We start from the raw sequence: 19,036 nt of genomic DNA, 5'->3' as shown, positions 1-19,036 counted from the left end.
CAGTGACCAGGACAATAACTCTAAAATCATTGATTGCTGGGTTCAGATCAGATCAGTCGCTCAGTCATGTCCAACTCTTTGCGACCCCATGAATCGCAGCATGCCAGGCCTCCCTGTCCATCACCAACTCCCGGAGTTCACTCAGACTCATGTCCATCGAGTCAGTGATGCCATCCAGCCATCTCATCTACTGTTGTCCCCTTCTCCTCTTGCCCCCAATCCCTCCCAGCATCAGAGTCTTTTCCAATGAGTCAACCCTTCGCATGAGGTGGCCAAAGTACTGGAGTTTCAGCTTCAGCATCATTCCTTCCAAAGAAATCCCAGGGCTGATCTCCTTCAGAATGCACTGGTTGGATCTCCTCGCAGTCCAAGGGACTCTCAAGAGTCATCTCCAACACCACAGTTCAAAAGAATCAATTCTTCGGCGCTCAGCCTTCTTCACAGTCCAACTCTCACATCCACACACGACCACTGGAAAAACCATAGCCTTGACTAGACGGACCTTTGTTGGCAAAGTAATGTCTCTGCTTTTCAATATGCTATCTAGGTTGGTCATAACTTTCCTTCCAAGGAGCAAGCGTCTTTTAATTTCATGGCTGCAGTCACCATCTGCAGTGATTTTGGAGCCCCCCAAAATAAAGTCTGACACTGTTTCCACTGGTTCCCCATCTATTTCCCATGAAGTGATGGGACCGGATGCCATGATCTTCGTTTTCTGAATGTTGAGCTTTAAGCCAACTTTTTCACTCTCCACTTTCACCTTCATCTTCACTTTCTGCCATAAGGGTGGTGTCTGCATATCTGAGGTTATTGATATTTCTCCCGGCAATCCTGATTCCAGCTTGTGTTTCTTCCAGTCCAGCGTTTCTCATGATGTACTCTGCATATAAGTTAAATAAGCAGGGTGACAATATACAGCCTTGACGCAGTCCTTTTCCTGTTTGGAACCAGTCTGTTGTTCCATGTCCAGTTCTAACTGTTGCTTCCTGACTTGCATACAAATTTCTCAAGAGGCAGATCAGGTGGTCTGGTATTCCCATCTCTTGAAGAATTGTCCACAGTTTACTGTGATCCACACAATCAAAGGCTTTGGCATAGTCAATAAAGCAGAAATAGATGTTTTTCTGGAACTCTCTTGCTTTTTCCATGATTCAGCGGATGTCGGCAATTTGATCTCTGATTCCTCTGCCTTTTCTAAAACCAGCTTGAACATCTGCAAGTTCATGGTTCATATATTGCTAAAGCCTGGCTTGGAGAATTTTGAGCATTACTTTACTAGAGTGTGAGATGAGTGCAATTGTGCGGTAGTTTGAGCATTCTTTGGCATTGCCTTTCTTTGGGATTGGAATGAAAACTGACCTTTTCCAGTCCTATGGCCACTGCTGAGTTTTCCAAATTTGCTGGCATATTGAGTGCAGCACTTTCACAGCATCATCTTTCAGGATTTGGAATAGCTCAACTAGAATTCTATCACCTCCACTAGCTTTGTTCATAGTGATGCTTTCTAAGGCCCACTTGACTTCACATTCCAGGATGTCTGGCTCTAGGTCAGTGATCACACCATCGTGATTATCTGGGTCGTGAAGATCTTTTTTGTACAGTTCTTCTGTGTATTCTTGCCATCTCTTCTTAATATCTTCTGCTTCTGTTAGGTCCATACCATTTCTGTCCTTTATCGAGCCCATCTTTGCATGAAATGTTCCTTTGGTATCTCTGATTTTCTTGAAAAGATCTCTAGTCTTTCCCATTCTGTTGTTTTCCTCTATTTCTTTGCATTGCTGGGTTAGAAAAAGCTTAATCAGAAGTTTTCTACTAGTGGATCTGAATGCCAAATACTTCAAATTTCAGCTTTGCCATTTACCAGAATTATTTCAATTCCCTGTTTCAATTCTTTTGAGGCAACAAATATTTATTGAGCATCTACTATGTGAAAAGGTGATCTAAGCAGTGAACAAAAAGGCCAAAAATTTTTGCTGTCAAAAAATAAGCCTTCTTAGTGGAAAAATATAACAGCCTAAATAAATAAATGCCAACATAGGAACAAAGATACACACATGTATGTTTGAAATTATTAAGTGCAGTGGGAAAAAGTAAAGCAGGGAAAAGGGCTAAGTAGTGCTGGGTCAAGAGGAGATTACAATTTTAAGCCAGGTGGTTAGGGCAAGCCACACCGAGAAAGTTAACACTTGAGCAAGAAGTCTAGAGAGGTGAAACAGCAAGCCACAAAGATCTCTGGGAGAAGACTGTTCCAAGTAGAGGGGATAGCCAGTGCAAGGACTCCAGTGTGTGAGCAAAGCTGGCATGTATGGCTGGGGCAAAATGCAGGATGGAAAGAAGACTAATACATGAAATTAGAGCCCTGTAAACCACTACAAAGACTTTGGTTTTTACAATGAATAGTACAGAAAGCCACTGGAAGCAGAAAGATCAGGTAAATAATTATAGCTTGGACCAGGGTATCTGCAGTGGAGATAGTGATTAAACAGTCAGGTGCTGCGTATATTCTGAAGACAGAGCCAAAAAGGCTTTCTAAAGGACAGGTATGTGGTATTGGGAAAGGAAGTCATGCACGGCCTGTTGACCTTTGCATGGCTGTAAAAGCACCATAGGCCTGGAACGTTTCCACACATGGAAATAAGGGGCCCTCACAGCTTGTGCTGAGCTTACTGTCTTGTTTGAGGGTATCTTTTCCTTTTCTAGCTTGATGTGTATTTCATTGTTCTGCTGACGTGTGTGTGTCATATGGCACCTGACCAACCCCACCATTATTATTTACAGTCTCAGTGGAGATGGAACGTGGCCCATCCCTGCAGCACAGACCATCTCCCTGCAACAGCACAGGTGGGACTCGTTCACCATAGGGGGCTGACACTCACTGCTGAAGCTTACTTTGCTCTCTCTTTTCTGTGAGAGTAATGCATTGCTCCTTCCAATGCCTGTGTGAGTCGTATCTTTCTTAGTAACCCCAACATCTACAAACCATGCAGTGGGTTGAAATCCTGGGGCTGCTGCCCCTGCTGGGTAGGGAATGGTTGCTGCTTGTTAACAAGTAGTGTAAGAGAAAGAAAGGAGAGTCAAGGATGATTCAAGGTTTCTAGCTGAGTACCTGGAGTACTACTAACCGAGACAGAAAACACTATGATGATTCTTTCTGTTTGGAATACATTTGTTTTCTGACCAGACCATTTTCAGAGCAGTGACACAGGTGAAATCCTCACTGATGTAAGTTTAAGACAGAGATGGAGAAGAAGAATTGGTTACAGCAAGTGTAGACAAATCTTCTGAGGACTTTTGTGATAAAGTGGAACAGATGTTTTCATCTATAACACAAAGGTAAATATAGAATCCATATAAGTTTATCTGAGAATTAAACAGAGTGCCCAGTACACAGTGAAGTGCTGAATAAATGATAGCAATGACAAGCTGACATCAAGAAAGATTATTATACCCTTTTCCCAAATATCTCATTTGAGCCATCTTGAGAATGAATGTGAATCTATCTGAAAGGGGTCTTACTACTAAAATTCTTATGGATTCTTAGGCTCACTGACTTCTTGAGAATGATCAGTTTTCTATAGATGCCTCCCCTCAAAAAACTCACAAGTTTGTTTAGATATGTGCTAAGTCACTTCAGTCGTGTCCGACTCTGTGCGACACCATAGACGGCAGCCCACCAGACTCCCCGTCCCTGGGATTCTCCAGGCAAGAACACTGGAATGGGTTGCCATTTCCTTCTCCAATGCATGAAAGTGAAAAGTGAAAGTGAAGTCACTCAGTCGTGTCTGACTCTTTGCGACCCCATGGACTGCAGCCTACCAGGCTCCCCTATCCATGGGATTTTCCAGGCAAGAGTACTGGAGTGGGGTGCCATTGCCTTCTCCAGTTTAGTTATGTAAGTTGTGCCCTTTTTTTTTCACTCTTTGAAGCCAGATATGCCAATGTAAGTCTAATATATTTTCACAAACTCTCACAAGTAAAACTCAGGAAAGACAGAAAGGATAATAAAATTCATCTGTAAAACATTATTCTACCCATTTCCTTCCTGATGCCATTAGGGAGAGAAAGATACAGAGAAGGGTAAGCTGGTATGGAATACCAGACCCTAATCAGGATTTCTGGGCTCCAAAATCACTGCAGATGGTGACTGCAGCCATGAAATTAAAAGATGCTTACTCCTTGGAAGGAAAGTTATGATCAACCTAGATAGCATGTTGAAAAGCAGAGACATTACTTTGCCAACTAAGGTCTGTCTAGTCAAGGCTATGGTTTTTCCAGTGGTCATGTATGGATGTGAGAGTTGGACTGTGAAGAAAGCTGAGCACTGAAGAATTGATGCTTTTGAACTGTGGTGTTGGAGATGACTCTTGAGAGTCCCTTGGACTGCAAGGAGATCCAACCAGTCTATCCTAAAGGAGATCAGTCCTGGGTGTTCATTGGAAGGACTGATGCTGAGGCTGAAACTCCAATACTTTGGCCACCTCATGCGAAGAGTTGACTCACTGGAAAAGACTGTGATGATGGGAGGGATTGGGGGCAGGAGGAGAAGGGGACGACAGAGGATGAGATGGCTGGATGGCATCACCGACTCGATGGACATGAGTTTGAGTGAACTTCGGGAGTTGGTGATGGACAGGGAGGCCTGGCATGCTGCGATTCATGAGGTTGCAAAGAGTTGGACACGACTGAGCGACTGAACTGAACTGAACCAGGATGACAACACCATCCATGTGGGGAAGTGGTGGCTGACAAGGTGAGTACATGAGGGGTGACATTCTGGCACAGGCGTTAAAGCCTGACCATGGTAAAGAGGCTCTCTGTGCAAGACAGAAGTGACAGCAGCAAGGGGAGATTGGTCACACACAGAAATGTTGATCTAATGGATTAATATTTTAAGGATAATGGGAGCTGGGTTTCTCATTGTCAGAGAAGGGAATTACAGATGCAGGACACTAGAATTAATCCTCTGGTGTTGGACTGAAGTTGGAAGTATTTCTATGAATTCATGGTTTTCAACACATATAAACCAATATAAAAACAAATGTGGGCAGTATACATCAGCAAAAAAGAAAAAAAAAGGCAAAGTAAGGATCTCTAAAAATGTGCTTCTCCTTAACAACAAAAAAATGGCAGAAACTGTTAAAATCAAGTTTTTCAGAGCTCTGGATATTGAACAAAGTTTTGCAGCAGCCTGAGGGACATTTATTCCTGAAAAGCAACTGAATTTTGGTAAGAGCGAGGAACTCTGGGACATTTTTAACTTGCCATAGTTCCATCCTCTGCTCCGTAGCAACATGACGACCTTGAAAACTAACAGCTTGCACTCTGCAGTGAAAACAAGCAGCCTGGCAGCCACCAGAGGGAGCAAAATGGGACTACAGCTTCCTGTAAAGACCCACTCCCAGAAAATTACGATTATTTGACCTGTCTATTGATTCCCCAAGGAGTCTACCTGCAAGGTTCACTCAGGATGAAAGCCTTTTCCCCAGGAGCATTTGTCAAAAACAATTACAGACAAGTTAAACATGGCCAATGCCTAAGGTGATAGATGAAAGTTGGAGAAGACAAGAGACTAATCAAAAGGCTTAAAGGTAAAGCTTGGAAACAAGATGTCCATAAGGGTTATGAGAGACTCAGATATATTTCTGAGATTTTATAGGGCCATACCTATGAGTAAGGTTTTAGAGATGCCCAAAGCTTTCTGTATGCTTTAGGAAAGGCCTGAGACAGTTTTAAAACCTCGCCTCTGGCTATCCATGAGATTCTGCGCAAGTAGAAAGTCAACTGACTGACTGACTGAGTACTGAAGACACACCTAAACACACACACACAGCCCGACGGCAAAGACTGAGAAACTGATGGTTACAAGCATTTAAGGAAATCTCTGTCTAAACACTAGCTAATCACCAAGTGGAGACTTCAGTGGCCACAAATGACAAAAAATAAAGACTTCACGGAATTAATGCATAGAAGTTACCAACCAAACCATATTAACAAACAACAATAAAAGCTGGCAAACCCATAGACACAGAAAGTTCAATGACTGTCAAGGGCTGAGAGCAGAGATGATGAGAGACTTATAATGGATACAGGATTTTTTTTTTAAATGATGGAAACGCTCTAGAATCAAATAGTGGTGATGTTTTCATAACCTCTTAAATATACTAAAAACCACTAACTTGGTTCACTTATTCAAAGGGGTGGATTTTATGGGATGTGAATTATATCTCAATAAAAACGTTTGTTTGTGTGCATACACATGCTTATGCATGTCTATGTGTATATTTATACTTCCCAGCCCTGTTCACTGTGGTGCCTTGTGAGAAATGACATCCCAAAGCAATGAATACACCTAGCAGATCTTGGTTTCTTACCATTTTTGACTAAAGAAAACAGGGCTCCTTGGAGAAATGGCTAATTGTAGAACTAGGGCAGAGAAAAAAATCTTGGGACATCTTTTTGAAGCAGAAAGAAAGGCAATGCTCTAAGAATGACAGAGTACATCTATCACTTGAAGGTCTTAAAAGTCTCCTGCTTTCTAAGTAGGGACAAACTGAGCACCAAAAGAAATAATGCAAGTGAGAGAATATAATCCCCTGAATAAAAGGAAGATTCACGAGTCCAAGTGACTACAGTAAGTAATAACTAAATGGAAAGTCTGATAAGGAATGAGATATTTACATAGCTACAAATTGTGTCACACAAAACACTTATCAATTACACAGACAAAAGAGTAACTTCATATCAGAGAAGCCTGGTGAACAGTATCTTATTCAAACAATCAAGGTAAAAATGGGGAAGCGCCCATACCTGTCCATACCTGTGTGCTACCTGGGAGAAAGAAGTTAGAGCAGAGAATTCCTTCTGTGCTATTTCTGCCAAAAACATATAACCTAAATCTAACCATGAGGAAAAAACAGGCAAGTGAAATTGAGGGACATTCTAAAAAATGACTGGTCTGTAATCTTCAGGTCAATAAAGTGAAGGAAAGAGTGAGAAATTGTTCTAGACAGAAGGAAATCAAGAAGGCAAGATAATCAAGGGAAAAATGTGATTGTAAACTAGATTCCTTCTCTATATAGATAATATTTAAATAATTAGTGAAACCTTAATAAAGACTGAGGCTTAAGTGGTAGCAATACAGCAGTTTTTGCTTTTCTGACTTGGATGCTGTATTCAAGTCATGTGGGAGAATATTCTTGCTTGTTAGAAAACATCCTAATGTATTTGGGAGTGACGTCGCATCATGTTGGAGAATCACTCTCAGATAGTACAGGAAAATAAAATTCTGTACCTGCAACTTTCTTCTAAGTTTGAGATTGTTTAAAAAATATAGAGAAATATGGAAATAAGCATACATATATATAAATAAATTTGACAGGATCATTTTTGCCTTGATTCTAATAATAAAAACTTGGAGCTCAAAAAAAGATTATTAAGTTTTTCCTATATGCTGATAAAAAGGGAATATCAACATAAGCTCTAAAAACAGATTCAGCGATATGAAATCATCTAAACACTGGTGACGATAAATGCAGAAGGCTACATGTCTCACAAATATTCACTCACAAAGCAATTTTCTTATCTAACATAGCTGGCAAGATTCCTAGATTTAAGTTTCCTTTTATATAACACTTTAAAAAAAAACCCTGGCAACAACTTAAAAGTGAACTGATATACCCTTTTGTTTTTAAGGAAATGTAAAGTAACTGCCATATCCTTTAAAAAAATTTTTATGTCCTTGTTATAAGAAACTACTGTGTGATTATGGTAAATTACTCGGAGGGTTTATACTCTTGATTTTTAAAAAATGGCACATAAAGGGCATCAAAAGGAGGAAGGAACTCTACAAAATAAAGAAAAGCAGCAGCCATGTTCTGAAGAAGTTTAACCTGAATAGTCATTATGAATAAAACTGCAGAAGGAAACGGTAGAAAGAGAGAGTCAATGTACATTAAATTTTCATCTGAAATATCAGTGTGGTGACCATGAAAATGCACCTCTCAGATCTCCAACATCAGGGAACATATTGACCAAGGGTCCCAAGCGGTTGCACCAAGATCACACTTGCCATGGGCTGCTCCCAATTAATGACTGAGCACAGCAAGAACCCAAAGGCAGGCCAGCTTCTGGGAAAAGTGAGCGCTCACAGGCCACCCCAGTGGCTTTGCCAAACTTTCCTTAAAAGTGCCCCACATCCAAGACACTTCCATCTGACCCTCTTCCCTTCCTCTCTTCTTTCGGAGTCAGACTAGCATGGCTCACCCAGCTTCCTTCCCATTTTCTCTTACAAACACTTCCCCTAATACATTTTTTACACATTTAATCCTGTCTGGATGATAGGCTTCCTACAGGACATGGAATAACACAGTCAGTTGCATCAAGTCAAGAATGCTGACTCAACTACATTAACACCAGATAACCAGCACTGACTGCATCAGCAAGCAGGGACAAAGAAAAAGAAAATGTCAGAGACAGCCTCTTCCCTCCAAGACTGAACACACTGCAGAAAAGACGTAAATGAAACTAATCAGATAATGTTCAAAATATAATCCATAATAACCTAAATTGTGCAAGAGTATTTTTAATCTCTAAATCACTGTGGGTAGAAGTGGGTAGGACAAGCTTCACAAGGGAAGTGGGCAACTAAGAACTGGACAGATGGGAAGGAGGAGGAGAGCAATTCAGATTCACACCCTTCCAAGGTCTTTAAGACATGTGAGAAGAGGTCTGGTTAAGGAGGAGGCTTCAGAGTTTTAAAGACATTGCCAACTGCATAGCAATTGGTAAACAGGAAGGAAGTGCCCATAATTCTACAGCTAACTAACTCAGAAATAACTGAAGAGTTTATTACTTAGGATATTTAAGGCATCTGAATCTGGTATAGAAACACACCTCTATTGTGAGAAAAATCATAAATTCAGGAGGTACACGATTACCATTTTATTTGAAGGTTCTTAGTGTATGTCTTTGCAGGCTAGTTTTGTTTTTTCCTTTTCTAGTTTAAAAAGTAACCTTACTTTTCTCCTTTTCCTCAAAGAGTAATGTTTTCTTAAGAGAGTGACTATAATCAAACCCTTAGGATATACTCTAATCCCTGAATTCTAATTTTATACATTTTTATTATCCTCATAATCCCACCATTTCTCTTCTTTATTCTAATAATGGTGTGACGGCTTCAATTAGCCTTTCAGTTGAAAGACTACAGACTCCACAGAAACTACAAAGCTATTTCAAGAAAAGCTCTTATGTGCTTATGCATATAAAGAAATTTAAAAAACCTCTTCAGACACTCTCAAGAGCATTACAAATCTCTCCTTCTCTTTCCAGAACTCCAGCTTCACAAACCTGACCTTTTCACTGTTACAGTTTCAGAAGAAAACTCCATATTTAAAATAACAGTATGTCTTCCCAGTTGAGCTCTGACTCATACAAAGTCTATCCTATTAATGTGTATTAAAGAGAAAAAAAATCCAAACATCCTTAATGTATGACTTTAATGATACTAACAAATATAAAAAATATTTTAAAAATATTTATGCAAAAGCTAAGCATGAAGTTAACCCCCCAACCATACACACAAGTGAAACTTTTCAACTTTAGGTTGCAAAGATTTTTTTTATGTGTATGTATATGTGTAAGCATGCACCTGATGTTCTGAATAGCTACAAACATAATTGTCCTTCCATAAAAGAAGCAGAAATAGCCAATTCTTCTAAAATTTGAAATGACTGATTTAAAGGAGGGGGGAAAATTAAACAAGCTCTTACTCTGAGAGATTAAGTCTTAGCAATATGATAATCTACTATCCCCCTGTAAACAAGATCATCAGTGAGTTTCCTCCTCCTCCAGAAACTCTGAAACTAATAACTAACAATATGTCTACTGAAAAGTTTGAGGAATACATTATAAAGGTTTGATCTCTCATATTTCCTTACAGGAGCTATGTAATACCTTATAGAAGGGGAAATTTGTGGGAAAGTGCCTATAATAATACTAAGAATAGCTCAGCAGAGATTTTCTGGTAGTACACTATCAGGTACACAAAAATTAAAGGTAGGGCCAACCAAAGAGGAAGGTCTCCAGGAAATATCTCAGACTTTTAGTTAAGATCCTGGAACATCCTAACCCTCCAAGCAAAAAAAGAAAAAAAAAAAAAAAAAAACTGGCTCAAAGGGATATGGCATACTCCATCTTCTTAACAGAGGAATACTGAATCTGCTCAGAATAAACTAACATCATCCAAAGCCTTTATACTTTTTCATACACAAGACCCAGAATTCTATTAAATATGATTGGGCAGGCAAAAAACATGAGTGAATAAATAAAAATCAAGAGAAAATAGGAATACATTCATGTAAAGTAAAAGGGAAAGTCGCTCAGTGGTGTCCGACTCTTTGTGACCCTATGGACAATACAGTCCATGGAATTCTCCAGGCCAGAATACTGGAGTGGGTTGCCTTTCCCTTCTCCAGGGCATCTTCCCAAACCAGGGATTGAACCCAGGTCTCCCACATTGCAGTCCAATTCTTTACCAGCTGAGCCACAATACATTCATAGGTGATCAGATACTAGATTTTATCAGACTTGGACTTTAAAATAACTGTGATTAATCTGTTCAAGAAAATGAAAGGGGGAAAAAAGTAATTTAACCAAGGAACTAGAATCTACTTTAAAAAAAATCAAATGGAAATTCTAGAACTGAAAGTCCCTTGGACTGCAAGGAGATCCAACCAGTCCATTCTGAAGGAGATCAGCCCTGGGATTTCTTTGGAAGGAATGATGCTGAAGCTGAAACTCCAGTACTTTGGCCACCTCATGCGAAGAGTTGACTCATTGGAAAAGACTGATGCTGGGAGGGATTGGGGGCAGGAGGAGAAGGGGACGACAGTGGATGAGATGGCTGGATGGCATCACTGACTCGATGGACGTGAGTCTGGGTGAACTCGGGGAGTTGGTGATGGACAGGGAGGCCTGGCGTGCTGCGATTCATGGGGTCGCAAAGAGTCGGACACGACTGAGTGACTGAACTGAACTGAGAACTGAAAAATAAAACAACATTAATCAAGAATTTAATAGATTAGAGGAAGGATGATAGTAGGCTATAATGTGTTCAGAAAATGTCCTTCAAACTAGGAATCATTCAGGAAGCCCAAAGAAGGGAGATGCATTACAAGTAGTCAAATAGGTACAAAACTGTATTGAAAGTACTATCAATTCTGTAGCAACTCATCCCTAGTCACAGTTCAGTTCAGTCGCTCAGTCATGTCTGACTCTTTGCGACCCCATAAACCGCAGCATGCCAAGCCTCCCTGTCCATCACCAACTCCCAAAGTCCACCCAAACCCATGTCCATCAAGTCGGTGATGCCATCCAACCATCTCATCCTCTGTCATCCCCTTCTCCTCCTGCCCTCAATCTTCAATCAACCCCCCCATAAATCAAGAAAACAATATAAATAATACACAATTGTATCTACTTTCACAAGAGTCAGTAACCATTTGCATTCTGTAAAAATCATGTATCAGACCACTCATCATTTTGGTATCAAAATAACTCCTGAAATGCTTTAGTTCTTACATTAAATACAACCTCATTTTTTAGAAAAATATTTGCTGCAACAGGGGTTACATTTATTTTTGTCCTTCTACAAACCATTATACTGTCCAATTATTAACCCAGATGAACAGAGGTATGATTTTTCTGTAATATGCTCAATCCCTTACTTTAATTCACAGCAGTAGCCTCTTTTATATAAATCAGTTTGCTGGAATCAGAAAATTTGAAAAAGCAACATGCCTCAAATTAAACTGCACAAGAGTCACTTCAGTCTAATCTGTTGTGAACAATGTTTTAGCTAATTACTATGACTGACTTGTATAGATATATATATATCTAGAGATAAATATCTAGAAGTAAATCACTAAATGTACTACATTTCATGCGTGCATGAAACACACTCCCAAACACAGTAACAGAAAGCAAGGTAAAGATTTCAAAGTAAAATCACACCCATTTATAGTCCTGGTATTGACAAACAGAGCTGGGACCTAATATAGGAGTTATTAGTAACTGTTTGATTCTTCATTCAATATGTCCTATTTCAGAAAAAAAAAATTCAAGCAAACTATAATAAGAATAATCTTATCACACCCCACGCTCTTACTGAGGAGGAAATTTAAGAAGTGATTTTCCCAAAGTCTTAAATCTGCCTACAGGAGAAGTAAGACCAGAACCGGATCTCTTTAAGTTTAGTCCTTTAAACTATGCCAAACTGTCTCCCAACTAAAACCAGATTTATATCATATGTAAATTAGAAAAGTGCTAAAGATACTTGGGGAGACCGTATCTTCTTCCTCCTCTAAAGGACACTATTTTAAAATATGTTGTTGACATAATTAATAGGAAAGAAAGGAGGGAGAGAAGGGAAAAAAAAGGGAGGGAGAGGAGAGAGAAAAAGGAGGGGAAGGGTGTCAAAACCTTCTCGTTTCTAGAATCTTATGAATCCTATTATACTTTCAGTTCCACTTCCACACAAAATTTTATGACAACGGAAGAATCTTTGAATCTTTTCAACTTCCTCCTACTCTGAAAAAGATATTAAGAGTCAAACACTAAAATTGACAGGGCCATTAAAACATGACAGTGAGTTTTTACCAGTATTCCCTCTAATCTGACAGTTCAGATCATTCCTCATTTCATCAGAGTCACTGAAAACTTTTTAACTACAAAGTCAGACTGTATCCTTGAAACTAGAGTCGATTTCTACACTTATTCTAACTTAAGTTCTCTTAATAATTTCTCTCTCAATTTAAGAGCACAGCATATTACATTTCTAGAACAGATTTCATTGATGAGGAGTTGTCAGAAATAAATGAGGTGATATATGTGAAAGTACTCTGTAAATTTGAATTTATTATAACACCTGGAAGGTATTGTGTGAAAAAAAAAGTCTATAAATGTGTTGCTTATGTGAATACCACCATTCTTAGTGGTAAATCATTAAATGCATTTCCTTTACAATCAAGAGTGAGACAAGGATGTCTACTATCATTACCTCATTTTAACACTATAATAGAGGTTCAGGTCAGTGCAATAAGACAAAACTTATTAAGGAAAAAAAACAATAAGAATGGCTTAAGAAGCAAAACTGTCCTAATTTACAGATTATGTAACTAAATAGCTGATTTAATGCCAAGGTTTTATTAACGCTTATTCAGCTTTGTGCAAAGTATCCAGAATGGAAACTTTATTGCTGAGACTGTGAGGTATGATGTTAGATACTATTCTAGAAATAAAAATGATAGAATAGGTACATCATACTCAGTGACCTTAAAAGTCATACATGGCAGCATAGAGCTCATATGGCTCAAATTGAATACAAAAAGGAAAGGAAAGTGGATGTACAAACTTGAGAAGAATATTTAATCTAAACTATTTGTGATTATCACCACCATCATAGGTTTTCCTGCAAGAGGACTGGACTACTAAATCACAGCAGCTCAAGAGGAAAAGGAATTGTGTCAGTTACAAACTAAGTGGTCCACAAAGCAGGACCCCAACAAATTTTGGTTTCTCCAACATTTTCTCATATATTCATCTCTCCTCTCCTCCATCATCAAAGACAGTTGAAAAGTTATGTTTGGGTAATATATATTTTAGTACAATATTAAAAGCCTTAAGAAATTTTATTAACTATCTTGAATTCTGAAATGTTTTTAATATGATTTTTCTTTTTTGGTTTTCCACATTTTCATGAAATTCAGTGTGATTTAAGCTACTTAGCAATTATAATGTATCTTAGAGCTACATTTTCATAACATTTTTTACTCAGAAAGAGTTTAAAACTGTGTAATCATATTACAAAACACACACTGATAATCTAAAATGGCTACAGAAGCTATGGGAATGTATACCAAATACTTTCTAGTAAATTCAAGGCTGGATTATTGGGTATCAACTACTTAAATGTACCAACTATTTAACTTTTATCTTTGTGTTTAGTAGTGTTTTGGATGTTTCCCCTCTAAATCTTACATAAGGAGGCAAATACTGGTTTACTACAATGGAGCAAAACTGTGAGGTAAAGGCTGCAAGCACATCGAGCCATCTGTTTCAGATATGTGAAACAAGTTTCTAGATTCAATCAGAGACAAATTGCAAGAAAAGTTACTGAATGGCTGAAAATATACTAAAGTCTAGGAGAAAAACGGTGCTCCATATACCATAAACCAGACCTTTCTAAATAACTTAAGAGACTATATAAGTTTTGATATCTTCCTGATACAAGCCAGACACTAGCTTGTAAAATTTCAAAACTGGTAGAAAAAAATCTTAATAATTACATTTCCTTTTTACAAGCATATAATGAATAAGATACATTTTTTGTGATATTTGATGGTTTGGGGCATTTTAAAGACTAGATGACATATCACCTTCCAGAAATCAGTACACTGTCAGACTTTAAGTTAGTAATATATTTCTAGCTCTAAATGATATATTCATATAAAAATAGACTTCTGATCAGTGTGTACATTTATAATCCTCCAATATGGCTACATCAAAAGAAAAGAAATGGGGGGAAAAAAAAGACAAGATAGGAGTAGGTAGAAGGCTAAAACACAAACATGCAAGAAGGATTTTAATCAAAGTGTTACATTTGCAGAACATCAATCCTACTTGATTAGCACATGTAAGCACTGCTTTTATAAGTGCCATTTTTTTAAAAAGTAAATATAAAATGATATTGATATGTGAGTGTATTTCTGACTATCTACTTACTAATCTCTGCTACTTAATACTTAACTAAAGGCTAAATTTGATAATTCAGAAATGTGTAATCTGGCTTGAAAATTAGCCATGGTATTTGTTGTTTTTCCATATTATTACAAGATTTTTGTGTAGCTCACTATTCATTCACCATCTTTACTGGAATGGCAGCTAAGGACAAATACTGAATATACGCACCACACTTTGTAGGACATTTTAATTTGAGGATAAAGGGCAAAACTTTTTTTAATGGAAATTTTGCAATTTTGAGTCTCTAGCCTCAATTAGCATGGACAATACAAGTTAATGATATACAATGATTTGAAAAGTTATTCTGCATTTCTAACAGAACTTTGAGACACGAATAATCTGATAACTATTCTCCACTAATAAAGTCTTTTTTTTTTTTTTTTAATTTAAGCAAGGCCTATTTACTGAAAATCAGGAAACAGTTTTCTTCCAAGTCTACTAATAATGAGAGAGAAGAAAGATTTCAAAACAGGACATTAAAAACTGCACAAAGATGTGACAGAACTCAGAGGATATCAACAGTATCAGAGAACCTGCCAGTATCCAAAACAGGTGCCAGGCTGTTTCCTCCTTTTGCCTGCTGTCAAAAACTGCAACAACTGCCACATTATCTTGTCAGGCAGACAGAGTCGTCGAGAACCCTCTGAGCCTTCACTGCAGTAGCCTAAGAGGACCTTTCAGTGCCTTTCCTGTTAGCATCAAAGCCAAACTGAAGTCAGACGATGCCCCCTCCCTCACAAGAAGGTACAGAGCACGCAGCCCGAAAGTCACCTTCAGGACTCAGTATGGAGGATCTGGTGGTGTTAGTGTAAAGGACAAACAATGGCACAAGGCAAATAAGAAACGCAGACAGAAAGAAAATCGAAAAAACTTTAAGATGCGTTCTTAGAATATAGCCCTGAAAAATAAGTTAGAAAAAAATAAGGCAGAGGGCCCTACCTTGCAGATCTTGTAGAGAGATTCTTGGCCATCTCCTCCAGTATCTTTGAAGTAATCGTGTGCAGGAAATGTACGATGAATATCTCGAGTAATAACACTCTCCTGGGCTGAGTCCTAAAAAAACAGTAGAGTTGGTCATTAATCTAAATTTTCTTAATTATGAAAAATAGTATGCACATGTTAAAACATTTCCAACAGCACAAAAAATATTTGCCACTTCCTCCATTAAAAAAAAAGACAAAAAAACCTGCCTTCCTTCCCAGATGCCTAGTTCCATTCACCAGAGATATTATAAATACCACCGACAGTTTCTTTTGTGTCTTTCCACCCATTTATCTCTAGATGTGTGAATCCATATTTATGTGAGGGGGAGAGGAGAGAGGGAAGTTGCATACACCCACAAATAGACATAAGCTCTCTGCTCTTTTCACTTAACAGGATAACTGATAAAATATTTTGTATTGCTACATGTAAATGTATTTCATTCTCTTTAAGAGCAACTATTAAAAAGAATGAGATACATCTGGATATAGACATACCACAATTTATTTAACATTTTCTTATCACTGATGTTTTGTATTTTTTCTATTTATATCACAAATATTATCACTAGGAATATTTCCATACATACATGTTCAAGACAGATTCCTAGAGGTGGAACTGCCAGGATACTGGATATATGCATTTCCATTTAAGGTACTTTCCCTTCAGAGTTGTTGTACCACACATAATCCAAACAATGATAGTGTCTGTGTTTTTCCACATCTGCCCCAAACCAAATATTATCTGACTTTTTAGAGAATCTGATAGGTGAAAACTCAGACCATAGTCATTTAAAAAATACAAAATATTATCAATCTTTCCTCCCAATAGGTAAATTACCCGACTCATTTGCTTCAGAAAATAAAAAGTCCCCAAACTAGCATCCTAAGATGACATACATTTTAAATACAAATCCAGAGGCTTTTCTTTTCCAGACAGATTTAGGATCTAAAAGTTCAAAACTGAGTAAGTTCTAAGCTTTAAAAAAATTGATTAAAAAAAATGATTAATCATTCACTTGATTTTATTCTTCTCAATGTTTGTTTTATATGTTTAAATGTCAAGAAAATAGAACGAGACTATTTCTAGCAACCCCAATAATGAAAATATTCTCCACAATTAAAGAAGCATCAATGATTACTAATGCAAATTAAAAGTGTTGTTTAATATCTTGTTTCCATATTTGAACAAATCCCCTCTTTCAGTTAAAATTAAGAAAAAGAAAAAAATGTTTAATATATGAGTTACTTTAATAAATGCTATTTCTCTTTCTTTTCTAGCCGAAAAGTATATAAGGAGGAGTAGCTGAGGAGCTCTAAAGTTAAGCCAGTGCCTTCTCTTGCTGCCTTTTTCATTTCAGCTGCCATATCATGCAGGGTGGTAATTAGATCGTATATCATGTGGAGAAACAACTAAAAGTGAAACATTCCAAATCTGCCAGCAAACACCAAACATATTATAAATCAGTCCAGAGGAAATTCTGATGGCTTATAGGAATGGAATGCTAAAGACAAATAAAAATGAAACTTTCAAAAAATTACCATACCTTAAATAAAAGAATACATAGAAAGTTTACATTTATCATGGCCAATGTAGTTTCTAATGGTACAGACTATTGGGGCAAGGTGGGGATACAGAACAAGGTAAATATAAAGGCAATGTATATGGAAATGTATTACAAAATGAATGATTTATCTGGTCTGATATTGAGTCTAAGCAGGTGAATCTGGTACCGGGCAGATGAGTTTTCACTGTCCAGATTTCCTCCATCAGTGGGTTTTCTTTTCGGTAAGTCTCCACTGACAAACTCTTTGAAAAAAACAGCCAATGAAAATGTTACTCCTCCCAAGTTGAACTATTTTAGGGGCTAACATGTGTCGACTGCTTCACAGGATAACTCACTTTTCACTTTCTGAGATGCTGCGGGAAAGAAATCATTGGACTATATTCCCTAGAAACTGCCTACTCTGTTGGTATCATGCTATGTTTAAATGGTGCCAACAGTCTGATTCAGAGAAAGAGAAATTTATCAAAAATTTCTAGGATATAACTGCATAATATTGTCAATTTTTTCTACGAATAGTTGAATCTTCCTTGTTTGTTTTAAAAAGTAAAGGGGCAAAATCAAATGAAAATATTGGGTTGGGCAGAAAGCTTGCTCGGAGTTTTCCATAAGATGTTATGGATAACCCATTAAAAATCATAGACTCTTCTGCACTTAATAAACTTTACCTTGCTATGATTACTTTTAAATGCTTTCTACATATGTGTTTCTAGAGTTTTCTTCCTACATATTGCTCTCAGTTGACTAAGGGAACAATTTCTGGAACTTCACTTTATAAACTAAACAAGCTATTTTTAGCTACATTATTCACTGATGCCTTTCATTTAAGTGAAGGTTAAGAAGTACACTGAAATGAAGTGAAAGTTACTCAGTCATGTCCAACTCTTTGCAACCCCAAAGGAGTTCTCCAGGCCAGAATACTGGAGTGGGTTGCCTTTCACTTCTCCAGAGGATCTTCCCAACCCAGGTCTCCCACATTGCAGGCGGATTCTGTACCAGCTGAGCTACAAGGGAAGCCCAAGAATACTGGAGTGGGTAGCCTATCCCTTCTCCAGAGAATCTTCCCAACCCAGGAATCGAACTGGGGTCCCCTGCACTGCAGGCGGATTCTTTACCAACTAAGCTATCAGGGAAGCCCTAAGAAGTACACTGCTGCTGCTGCTGCTGCTGCTGCTAAGTTGGGTCAGTCGTGTCCGACTCTGTGCGACCCCATAGACAGCAGCCCACCAGGCTCCCCCATCCCTGGGATTCTCCAGGCAAGAACACTGGAGTGGGCTGCCATTTCCTTCTCCAATGCATGAAAGTGAAAAGGGAAAGTGAAGTTGCTCAGTCGTGTCCGACTCTTCGCGACCCCATGGACTGTAGCCTACCAGGCTCCTCTGTCCATAGGATTTTCCAGGCAAGAATACTGGAGTGGGGTGCCATTGCCTTCTCCGAAGAAGTACACTAGACTCTGTTTACACACTATTATGAATGAAATTGCTAGAGAAAATAATAGTGTTTTCAAAGCAAAAGCTGAAGTTAATCATCTTCCAATTACCCATACTGTTAAGAATAGGAATGGTATATATTCAGGAACCCACATCTAATCCCCTGAATTTATCCACTCAATCATTAAATTATTTGAGTCAGGGAATCACTAAACCTAACATTGCAAAAGGAAGACAAAATGATTTTTCTCTTCAATATTCATCC

The 19,036-nt window shown here is 38.1% G+C and overlaps 1 protein-coding gene across 2 annotated transcripts in view; it reads right to left on the bottom strand.

The window, feature by feature from the left end:
* The window catches only part of RABGAP1L (RAB GTPase activating protein 1 like), a 740,636-nt gene that overhangs the window by 299,323 nt on the left and 422,277 nt on the right, over window positions 1-19,036 (bottom strand). For both annotated transcript variants that reach the window (XM_027565384.1, XM_027565383.1), the window contains exon 14: window positions 15,736-15,849. In XM_027565384.1, the coding sequence (XP_027421185.1) occupies window positions 15,736-15,849 (114 nt within the window). The remainder of the gene's footprint in view (window positions 1-15,735; window positions 15,850-19,036) is intronic.

Source organism: Bos indicus x Bos taurus, chromosome 16, assembly GCF_003369695.1.
Source record: "Bos indicus x Bos taurus breed Angus x Brahman F1 hybrid chromosome 16, Bos_hybrid_MaternalHap_v2.0, whole genome shotgun sequence".
Classification (NCBI taxonomy): Eukaryota; Metazoa; Chordata; class Mammalia; order Artiodactyla; family Bovidae; genus Bos; species Bos indicus x Bos taurus.
Note: the sequence above shows the minus strand (reverse complement) of the source record. Positions and strands in the feature narration are given on the sequence as shown.